Source organism: Doryrhamphus excisus, linkage group LG17 (assembly GCF_037039965.1).
Source record: "Doryrhamphus excisus strain RoL-2023G ecotype Guam linkage group LG17, RoL_Dexc_Guam_v1.1, whole genome shotgun sequence".
Taxonomy (NCBI): Eukaryota; Metazoa; Chordata; class Actinopteri; order Syngnathiformes; family Syngnathidae; genus Doryrhamphus; species Doryrhamphus excisus.
In genome coordinates this window covers 16,313,565-16,325,303 of record NC_136373.1, presented here as the reverse complement: position 1 = coordinate 16,325,303, position 11,739 = coordinate 16,313,565, and the positions used below count along the sequence as shown (strand labels likewise).

The 11,739-nt window shown below is 40.1% G+C and overlaps 1 protein-coding gene across 1 annotated transcript; it reads left to right on the top strand.

Moving 5' to 3' along the window:
• Positions 1-127: 127 nt before the first annotated feature.
• Positions 128-9,955, top strand: gpr20 (G protein-coupled receptor 20). Its single transcript, XM_058084758.2, has 8 exons — positions 128-766; positions 2,246-2,490; positions 5,914-6,167; positions 6,236-6,502; positions 6,578-6,819; positions 8,942-9,026; positions 9,094-9,219; positions 9,340-9,955. Exons 3-8 carry the CDS (start codon positions 5,964-5,966, stop codon positions 9,532-9,534), a joined length of 1,119 nt encoding a protein of 372 aa, XP_057940741.2. The 5' UTR covers positions 128-766; positions 2,246-2,490; positions 5,914-5,963; the 3' UTR covers positions 9,535-9,955.
• Positions 9,956-11,739: the final 1,784 nt, after the last annotated feature.

Below are 11,739 nucleotides of genomic sequence, written 5' to 3'. Positions count from 1 at the left end.
GTTGTACGTTTTCTACACTTGTTAAGACACTTAAGAACATTACAAAGTGTGACGCATGACGACTTAAGAAACCGGCCGCTCCACACCATCAAAGGGTGAGTTATTTTTAGTTCTTATTCGGTTTTTAGGTCTTATTGTTTGACTTCTTTCTTCCCTTTGACATTTTATAGAGTACTAAATGTAATAAGTCGGTGCATTCAATCCATCCCCAAACATTTGATCATTTTATCAAAGTGACAAAAAAAAATGGAGACCAGTGAAGGACAGTCCCCATCCCATCATCAATATCGGCCTCTCATCCCTGACAAATGTATCACGTCATGCGTCATGAGAAGAGAGGCGATGAAGGAAAAGGTGCACAGACTTTGTCCTCCGTCGTCCATCATCAACTTATTCCTGACACGGACGCAGTCATCCGCTTCTCCTTGTTTGACTCACACATCGGAACGTCATTGTTGACCCTCACACTCCCACACACACAAATCCGTCATCCACTGATCCATCTGGCATTTTTTATGTTTATACATACACACGGAGACGGAGACTGTCCACCTCTCTTAACTTCTTTTGGACGCCTCGCCCTTCACTTCTTCTCGTCCGTCCTCGTGTGCTGCGTCTTCTCTTTGTATCAGTAACAGGTTGATCCATGGCGCCCTCTCCAGACATCCGTTATGGCGGATGTTTCCGAGGAACCCTGCCAGGCTGTGAGTGATGATGATCCTCTGGACAGGAAGCCAGGAGACGCAGACCTGTCTCATTCTGTCAGGTAGATGCAGAGGAGGCCTGGGACGAGTTAGAAAATGACCTCCGACGCTTTAGCTTAGTTAGCTTTTCTTCCCGTCACTCACCCACTGGAAAAAACTATCCTTGAGGTTGTTGGCAAATAGTTATGATTCTAATTTTAAGATCAATGAAGCAGAGTAGTCAAAAAGGAATATTATTTTAAAAATGTATTTATATATTCGGTCTGTGAAATGATTAAAAATTCTAATACATTTTAAAATTAATCCAGCATGATTAATCAACATTTGTGTGTGAACTATGCCTAACTGTATTTCCTAAACAAAAACGAGCCAAGAAAGGTTGCGTTCAAAGACACCATGCAATTTCAGGTGTGTAGATGTATTTTCTGTAATACATTTTAAAATTAATCCAGCATGATTAATCAGCATGATTAATCAGCATTTGCATGTGAACTATGCCCATTTTTACTGTATTCCCTAAACAAAACGAGCCAAGAAAGGTTGCGTTCAAAGACACCATGCAATTTCAGGTGTGTAGATGTATTTTCTGTAATACATTTTAAAATTAATCCAGCATGATTAATCAGCATTTGCGCGTGAACTATGCCTAACTGTATTTCCTAAACGAAAACGAGCCAAGAAAGGTTGCGTTCAAAGACACCATGCAATTTCAGGTTGTAGATGTATTTTCTGTAATACATTTAAAAATTAATCCAGCATGATTAATCAGCATGATTAATCATCATGATTAATCAGCATTTGCGCGTGAACTATGCCTAACTGTATTTCCTAAACAAAAACGAGCCAAGAAAGGTTGCGTTCAAAGACACCATGCAATTTCAGGTGTGTAGATGTATTTTCTGTAATACATTTTAAAATTAATCCAGCATGATTAATCAGCATTTGCGTGTGAACTATGCCCATTTTTACTGTATTCCCTAAACAAAACAAGCCAAGTAAGGTTGCGTTCAAAGACACCATGCAATTTCAGGTGTGTAGATGTATTTTCTGGGCATTCCGAGCATACTTAAATGCAACAAGTTGTACTCCCGCAGCAAGAGTCATGTTAGAGATGAATAATAATATCCAGTTATTGTTTTTTTTATTTGTCTTTTAGCTAAAATAAAAGGAAATGTATACAAAACTTTAGTGAGACCAGCCATGTTTAGAGAGACATTTAGAGACGGTGCCACCGAGGAAAAGACAGGAACTGGAGGTAGCAGAGATGAGGATGCTGAGTTCTTATCGGGAGTGACCAGGATGGATAGGATCAGGAATGAGTACAATAAAAAAAATTAAAATAAATAAATAAAAAGCCCAGAGAGATAGAAGAAGACACTACAGAATGGTTTTTTCTTCTCCCAACTAGAAATGTTACATATTTCAGGTACATTTCAGTAAATTGTAACAAACATCTGCAATTCACATTGGGCATGCGTGTCTTGATATCAAATGTAAACAGATAATCCAACTTCCTGTCTGAAGACGAACAGACGGGGCAGTGAGAGGGAGGGACGAGGTTAAGAGTGTTGTTACAAGGAGGAGAGCCACTGAATGGAGGACGGGACGCTATCTTGAAAGAAGTCACTGAATCCCAAGAACCTGCATGGAGACACGGTGATGACATCTGGATGTCGTTGTGGAGTTATGAAGATACAAAGTCACCCGCTCGGACGTTCAACAAGGATTGGGATCCACGATGATGGGGCCACAGAAAGAACTTGAACCGGGCTGCTTTTCCTCTCAGGTCAGTACCCATCTATTGGCAATAAAGTTTTCTAAAAAAGTGTACTATTGTTCTGGAACCAGAATATTTGTAAGGTACTTAAATCAAAGTTATTACTGCAGGAGAATGTCCAGTTTGCCTGGAGGGGGCACCCGAAATGCAATAACTTGATGGTAGACAGCGTGAGATCTTTGTTCCCTCTGTCTTTTTATAGACCCTCCCCCCCCCCTCCACACACACACAAGCATATACAGTACAAGACTCCCACGCTGCTGGGATTTATTTGGGATGCGCTTCTCACTCCCCCCCTCCCTATTTGAGATGCCTCCCAAATGTCACTTTGCAGCAACCGTTGCATCACAACGCTCTTTCATGTAGCATAGCAGCCGTATGACGACAGCACGCGTCGATGTCATAAATACAATGTGGACTCCATTAAGGCTTTCCTGGTACCGTAAATCTATAAGAGCAGTGAGAGCTGCTTTCAAACTTCATGTTTCCGTTATTTATCACAGGAAATATTAGCTTAAGTTAAGCAAATTTATCATTATATTCGCATCCGTGATGCTAATGCAGTGTCACTGCAGGAAAACAGTCAGACAACCAACCTTATTTTGGAACATTGACATTATTGTTAAAGCCTACAGCCTACACGTTTAGCGCAAATAATGGATCCTAACTATTTATATGGGCTATTGGTATTTTTATAAAACATCATGCACTGCTAAAATGGAGACCTTTTATATACAAGAGTGGGAATATTTAAAAATCAGAGACATAGTCTCTCCAATGTGTCCTAGGTCTTCCCTGGAGGCCTCCTACCGGTCGGATTTACCCTGAACACCTCACTAGGGAGGCATCAAAAGCATGTATTTGTGGATGATCAATATTGTTTGTTTATATGCCAAAAATGCATAATTAGGTAAAAAAAACATACATAAGTGGCTCCGGAGTATAAGTCGCACACGGCCAAAAATGCATAATTAGGTAGAAAAAAACATACATAAGTCGCTCCAGAGTATAAGTCGCACACGGCAAAACATTCATAATTAGGTAGAAAAAAACATACATAAGTCGCTCTGGAGTATAAGTCGCACAAGGCCAAAAATGCATAATTAGGTAGAAAAAAACATACATAAGTCATTCCGGAGTATAAGTCGCAGAAGCCCAAAAATGCATAATTAGGTCGAAAAAAAACATACATAAGTCGCTCTGGAGTATAAGTCGCACACGGCCAAAAATGCATAATTAGGTAGAAAAAAACATACATAAGTCGCACTGGAGTATAAGTCGCACACGGCCAAAAATGCATAATTAGGTAGAAAAAAACATACATAAGTCGCTCCAGAGTATAAGTCGCACACGGCAAAACATTCATAATTAGGTAGAAAAAAACATACATAAGTCGCTCTGGAGTATAAGTCGCACAAGGCCAAAAATGCATAATTAGGTAGAAAAAAACATACATAAGTCATTCCGGAGTATAAGTCGCAGAAGCCCAAAAATGCATAATTAGGTCGAAAAAAAACATACATAAGTCGCTCTGGAGTATAAGTCGCACACGGCCAAAAATGCATAATTAGGTAGAAAAAAACATACATAAGTCGCTCTGGAGTATAAGTCGCACACGGCCAAAAATGCATAATTAGGTAGAAAAAAACATACATAAGTCGCACTGGAGTATAAGTCGCACACGGCCAAAAATGCATAATTAGGTAGAAAAAAACATACATAAGTCGCTCCGGAGTATAAGTCACACAAGGCCAAAAATGCATAATTAGGTAGAAAAAAACATACATAAGTCGCTCCGGAGTATAAGTCGCAGAAGGCCAAAAATGCATAATTAGGTAGAAAAAAACATATATAAGTCGTTCACGGTTGGGCATGTCTGTGTTACAATACGACCCCAGAACGCAGAGAGCAGGACTGAATTCAGGTAAAAATATTTATTTTTTGCAATAATTGCAGCAGCAGGAAAAAGGCAAGTCAGGTAGCAGAAGGACAAACTATAATGATCTCAGGCAGGGAGAAGCACACACCTGAACTAAATAGACTGCACAAATTAGGGACAGGTGTGGGACATCAGGACAACCAAGGCAGACACAGGAAAACAGGAAGTCCAATTCAAAATAAGAGTGTCCAATAAGGAAACCAAAGCCCAGACAGGGTAGACAAACTGTCACCTGGGAACCCACACAGGGCGTGACAAAGTCACAAAAGGCCAAAAATGCACAATTAGGTAGAAAAAAAACATACATAAGTCGCACTTGAGTATAAGTCGCATTTTTTGCGGGTAATTTATTTTCCAAACTACTTAACCAAAACAAACATTACGTCATCTTGGAAGGCAAGTTCTAACATCAACGCTCCGGAGTATAAGTCGAACAAGGCCATAAATGCATATTTAGGTAGAAAAAAAACATACATAAGTCGCTCTGGAGTATAAGTCGCACAAGGTCAAAAATGCATAATTAGGTAGAAAAAAAACATACATAAGTTGCTCTGGAGTATAAGTCGCACAAGGTCAAAAATGCATAATTAGGTAGAAAAAACATACATAAGTCACACTGGAATATAAGTTGCACAAGGCCAAAAATGCATAATTAGGTAGAAAAAAACATATATAAGTCGCTCCGTAGTATAAGTTGCACAAGGCCAAAAATGCATAATTAGGTAGAAAAAAACATACATAAGTCGTTCCGGTGTGTAAATCGCACAAGGCCATAAAAGCATAATTAGGTAGAAAAAAAACATACATAAGTCGTTCCGGTGTGTAAATTGCACAAGGCCATAAAAGCATAATTAGGTACAAAAAAACATACATAAGTCGCTCCGGAGTATAAGTCGCACAAGTCCAAAAATGCATAATTAGGTAGAAAAAAAACATACATAAGTCACACTGCAGTATAAGTCGCACAAGGCCAAAAAAGCATAATTAGGTAGAAAAAAACATACATAAGTCGTTCCAGTGTGTAAATCGCACAAGGCCATAAAAGCATAATTAGGTACAAAAAAACATACATAAGTCGCTCCGGAGTATAAGTCACACAAGGCCAAAAACGCATAATTAGGTACAAAAAAACATACATAAGTCGCTCCGGAGTATAAGTCGCACAAGGCCAAAAATGCATAATTAGGTAGAAAAAAAACATACATAAGTCGCACTGGAGTATAAGTCGTATTTTTTGCGGGTAATTTATTTTATTACTTGACCAAAACAGACATTACGTCATCTTGGAAGACAAGTTCTAACAATAATAAAAGAATAGCGAACAGGCTAAATAAGTGTAAGATATGCTAACACAATGCTTATTCAGCTACATGAAAAATAACTCTGGAGTATAAGTCACAGGAACAGCCAACCTATGAAAAAAAGTGTGACTTATAATCCGGAAAATACGATATTAAACTGTGTTAATATTTGTCATCATCATCATCATCCAGGTTCTCACTTCCATCACCAACCTCCATCCTCATCATCATCTGCGTCAGTCATGGTCACCTTAATTGCAAACAGTACAGAGGCCTGGACTACGGGAAACACTTCACTCCCTGAAGTAACGACCGGATCCAGTTTTGGCGACCGAAACGGGATGACAGCCTGTCTACAAGAGCTAGCTCATTTGGACGAAGGACTTTATAATGACTTCTATGGACTTTGGATAACACTGATGGTCATCAACTCCATCATATTACTGGTATAGGTCTCAGTTGGGAAGGCTATTTAGCGTAATGTTTTATTTAGTCCCTGGTCTTGTCTTCTCAGGTGGGCATGGCGCTGAACACATTGGCTCTGTATGTGTTCTGTTTCCGCACCAAGCCAAAGAGCACGTCCGTGATCTACACCATCAATCTGGCCGTGACCGACCTACTGGTCAACCTCTCGTTGCCTACTCGTATCCTGCTTTACTACAACGGAAGCGCTTGCCTCACCTGCTCCTACTTGCACATCTTCAGCTACTTTGTCAACATGTACTGCAGCATCCTTTTCCTCACCTGCATTTGCGTGGACCGCTACCTTGCCATCGTTCAGGTGAGGCAAAAGCGTTACGAAGCATCCTTTTTAACGAAACAGTCTCATTTCATTGTTTTTTTTTTCCCGTTAAAGGTCGAAGCATCACGTCGGTGGCGCAACTCCGGCGTGGCCAAATGCGTGTGCGTATCGGTGTGGCTGTTCGCCATCGTGGTCACCTACTCCTTCCTGTCCGCCTTCCAGCGCACAGGCTGCTGTCTTTCTAAGCTACTCTTCCTCACCGTCGCAGAGTTCTTTGTGCCCCTGGTCATCATCGTGGCGTTCACCCTGCGGATCGTGTGGGCGCTGGCGGACCGCCGCTTGATGCAGCAGAGCAGGTACTGGGGATGATTTTTGTGGGGGGCGGTTAGGGACCACTATAGGTTAGGGATCACCTAATTTAGTCCTAATTAAAAACATTGCATCTCCAAATTTATCACAGTTTGTATGTTTATTATTAAAGATGTACTGTAGCACCTCCTTTTCTGTCTAACATTCACGGTGTATCCCCACATTTTTTGCCATTTAAAAAACAATTTTCTTAGTCCTCGTAACTTTCCTTTTGCAAGTCCTGGTAAGGGTGTGTATCCAAAAAAAAATGTATCTCCAGATTTTATGCCAATTCTAATAATATTCAACCATAATCCACACTTCTTGCCTGTTGTTGTAATTCCAATAACGATGTACCATCACGGCCCAAAGCATAAGGGATATAAGCACCTGCTTAGGACCCTGTGACCAGTAGGGGGCCCCCAAGAGGCATTAACTTAAAAAAGACAAAATATACCGTATTTTCTGGACTATAAGTCGCACTGGAGTATAAGTCGCACAAGGCCAAAAACGAATAATTAGGAAGAAAAATAACATACATAAGTCGCTCCGGAGTATAAGTCGCACAAGACCAAAAATGCATAATTATGTAGAAAAAAACATACATAAGTCGCTCCAGAGTATAAGTCGCACAAGACCAAAAATGCATAATTAGGTAGAAAAAAACATACATAAGTCACTCCGGAGTATAAGTCGCACAAGACCAAAAATGCATAATTAGGTAGAAAAAAACATACATAAGTCACTCCGGAGTATAAGTCGCACAAGACCAAAAATGCATAATTAGGTAGAAAAAAACATACATAAGTCGCTCCAGAGTATAAGTCGCACAAGGCCAAGAATGCATAATTAGGTAGAAAAAAAACATACATAAGTCGCTCCGGAGTATAAGTTGCACAAGGCCATAAAAGCATAATTAGGTACAAAAAAACATACATAAGTCGCTCCGGAGTATAAGTCGCACAAGGCCAAAATTGCATAATTAGGTAGAAAAAAACATACATAAGTCGCTCCGGAGTATAAGTCGCACAAGGCCAAAATTGCATAATTAGGTAGAAAAAAACATACATAAGTCGCTCCAGAGCATAAGTCGCACAAGGCCAAAAATGCATAATTAGGTCGAAAAAAAACATACATAAGTCGCTCCGGAGTATAAGTCGCACAAGGCCAAAAATGCATAATTAAGTAAAAAAAAAATACATAAGTCGCTCCGGAGTATAAGTCGCACAAGGCCAAAAATGCATAATTAGGTAGAAAAAAACATACATAAGTCGCTCCGGAGTATAAGTCGCACAAGGTCAAAAATGCATAATTAGGTAGAAAAAAACATACATAAGTCGCTCCAGAGTATCAGTCGCACAAGGCCAAAAATGCATAATTAGGTAGAAAAAAGACATACATAAGTCGCACTGGAGTATAAGTCGCACAAGGTCAAAAATGCATAATTAGGTAGAAAAATACATACATAAGTCGCTCCAGAGTATCAGTCGCACAAGGCCAAAAATGCATAATTAGGTAGAAAAAAGACATACATAAGTCGCACTGGAGTATGTGGCATTTTTGCGGGTAATTTATTTTCCAAACTACTTGACCAAAACAGACATTACATCGTCTTGGAAAGCAAGTTGTAACAATAAAAGAATAGAGAACAGGCTAAATAGGTGTAAGATATGCTAACACAATGCTTATTCAGCTACACAAAAAATAAACAAACAGAAAAGGTGTCCAGTGTTTACGTAACAAACACTTTTATCATTTATAAGTCGCTCTGGAGTATAAGTCGCAGGAACAGCCAACCTATGAAAAAAAGTGTCATTTATAATCCGGAAAATACGGATTTGATTTTGAGGGCCCCAAAAGTTGAAGCTAGTGCAAACAATTATGGTGCATTCAAGGACAATCAAACAAAGAGTGGAATGTCAGCGTTCTACAAAGTAACAGCAGTGAAGGATGAAGATGAAGCATGTAAAAATGGTGGTGTACATGTATACTGTCTTTTTTACCTGCTATAATGTATGTATAAACTATCACTGACTTATGATGAATGGAGTTCTGACTCGTGAATGTACGGGAGTCCATTATAAACCTCATTATCAAATCAGATCTTCTCCTGGTTTTATCCGTGTCCAGAAAAAGACGACGTAGGGCCGTCCAGCTGCTGACCACAGTGCTGATCATCTTCACCGTGTGCTTCACGCCGTTCCACATACGACAGGTAATGTAGGTAGAAGCTGCTATCGAATGCGAGTATTCACCAGCGCCAATACGCATCACTACCGTAGGTGGTGGTGTACTTCTACCCGGACATGCCTCACCACGCCATCGTCTACCATTTAACCGTCACGCTCAGCAGTCTGAACAGCTGCATGGATCCGGTGATCTACTGCTTTGTCACAAACAACTTCCAGGTACAATCAAAGTCAAATATGGCTACCATGTTTCACTTCACTGATAATCTGCTCACCTGTTAATTAATCGTCTATTTATTCTTAAGTTATTTAATCATAATTGTTCCTATCCCGGCTCAGGCAACTATGAGAAATATTTTCCGGCGTGCAGAGGCAGAGCAAAGCAGCGGTGACATCATCAGCATGCATCACAGCTCGGGAGGGCCTGCTGTCGCCATACCTGATGTCATCACGATGAACGTGATTTCCTCCTCACCGCCGAAAGAGTCGGAGAAAAACTCATTTTCAATTCAACATCACAGCAGGAATTCGTAGTGGGGGCCGTACCGGACAATCGGGAACGAACCGATTCATCCATACATTTTCAATACTGCTTGTCCTCATTGGGTTCACAGGTGAGTCAGTTAGTCTCCTAACATGGTATGTACTATTGGAGTAAAAGTTATCTTAACAGCTAAGCCAGAATGTTGCTAAAATACATATGTGTCAATTGCAGAGGAAGAAAATAAACACTGTCTGGATATTTATGTATATGCAGCACTTTATAGCTTGGATTCTAACCGGAAAGTTCAAAATAATGGTCCCTTTTGTACAGCAGAGGGCGACATTGCTCCCCTTTCTGGCCCACGATGTATAATACAGCATGTAATATGTTTTTTTTTATTTTTTACGTAAAATTATGAATATAAAGCAATCATCTGTGATTCATTTTATTTGTTTTTTTATATAAAGTACGATTGCAGCACATTACTTTGTTTGTCGTTTTCCGGAAGTGAACGTGCGATGATGACGTTTACACGCCTCCAATTTAGCCACGCCTCTCTTTGTTACTGTGGTAACCGGTGAGGTTGAGGAGGGGGGTTGTATATTAGTAAGTGAAGCGCACACACATCTAGCTGGCAAAAGGTTAGCCGACTTGCTAGCCCTACACTTTGGGGCTTCGCTGTCCGCGGTATCGAACACGGGTTCCGGTGTGTGACGAGGAGATGGCTTCATTTTGAGAAACAACATCCTCAGGTAGGTTTCCGTACATCTTGGCGGTTTCCCTCGCGAGTGCGCGTGCTGGGTTTGGAATCCTTTCAGCCGGCGGTTAGCACTTTTGAGTTTAACGTTAGCTAGCGAGATGTCGTGTTTTTGTCATCCATCTGGACTTGACACATTCCTTTTATTCGTTTTTACACGACCTGCCAACCTCCGGCTAAGTGTTAGGGACACGGCAAAAGAGCTAGGGGATGTTGCAACATTTAACAGGTAGGACAAAGTTACGGTTAGCTTGACAAAAAAAAAAAAAAAGCATGTCCAGACCGGCTAAACAATCCCCCTAAACGTATGTACCGCTAATACCATTCATTCCACGCATTCATTTCCACTCTTCACGGAGTAGAATAAGGAATTTGTGTTACTCTAACACATCATCTTAACACAGAATAGGATCTGTGTTCTTCCTAAAGAATGTAAAAATCTACAAAAAAGTGACTGTTCAGGCTGCTCAGTTAGTATGGCAGCAAGTAAGCAATAATAATAATAGAACACAATTTCCACCACAAATTGAGCTATGTTTAGTCTGTATGGGAGATGCCGCCACCGACAAATACATACAAATGGTGGTAAAGCGTAAAGGTGTGATGATAACCATAGAACCGGAAATGCAACAAAAGTGGTGCTATACAGCTGTCGTGACTGCCGGGTACGATATAGCTACATCAACAGTAAAAAATAATTCTAGAATAACAGACTGTCCGCTACAAATAATAAAAAGAAGAAGGAAAGTGTGATGGTAGCCATAGAACCGGAAATACACCTGTATGCACAGTAGCAATAGTAATAATAGAGGACCCCAGATTGAGCTATGTTTAGTATTTATGTGAGATGCCACGATAGAATGGTACCAATGGTGGTAAAGAAGGAAAGTGTCATGATAACCATAGAATCTGAATTTCAATTAAAAAAATTCAGTCTTGGCTACTCGGCACAATATGGCTACGTCAACAACCATAAAAATGGAGCAACAGAACATACTAATCTAATTGAGCTGTGTTTAGCCTTCGTGAGAAGCAATTCACATTTTATTTTGTCTTATTTCAAAGATATTACATATTAATAATTTACCTTATTGCTCAAATCTTTTGATAACGTCCATATGCTGTCAGCACAAGTGAACGATTTTGGCTTATGTATTTATTAACTTAATTAACATGAATGAAGAACCTGTTAATTTAATGGCAAAGTTGCTGAATGCACATAGACAGTCTAAAAAGCAAGTTAGCATGTATACCAAAAATGCATACCTCACCCATGGGACGAAAATGGGCGCCAGGCAAAATGTGTAAACAAAGATGCCAGGAAGTGAAATAAGTGAGTTACTACACACACTAGCATGTATAGGCTAGCATATGACAAGCTGAAGTGATCATGCGTAGTGTCACGGTACACAATAGAATCCATATTTTCCCTTAATGAACCACAGCTCCTCAGTACTGGCAGGACTCGTGCAGCCGGTGACTCTGCCGCCGTTGTGCT

Excerpts from the sequence above, each read along its gene's own strand:
- gpr20 (XM_058084758.2), top strand. The coding sequence starts at position 5,964 with ATGGTCACCTTAATTGCAAACAGTACAGAGGCCTGGACTACGGGAAAC. Across the intron at positions 6,503-6,577 it reads GCTACCTTGCCATCGTTCAG|GTCGAAGCATCACGTCGGTG; the intron begins GTGAGGCAAAAG and ends TTCCCGTTAAAG. Across the intron at positions 9,027-9,093 it reads CGCCGTTCCACATACGACAG|GTGGTGGTGTACTTCTACCC; the intron begins GTAATGTAGGTA and ends TCACTACCGTAG.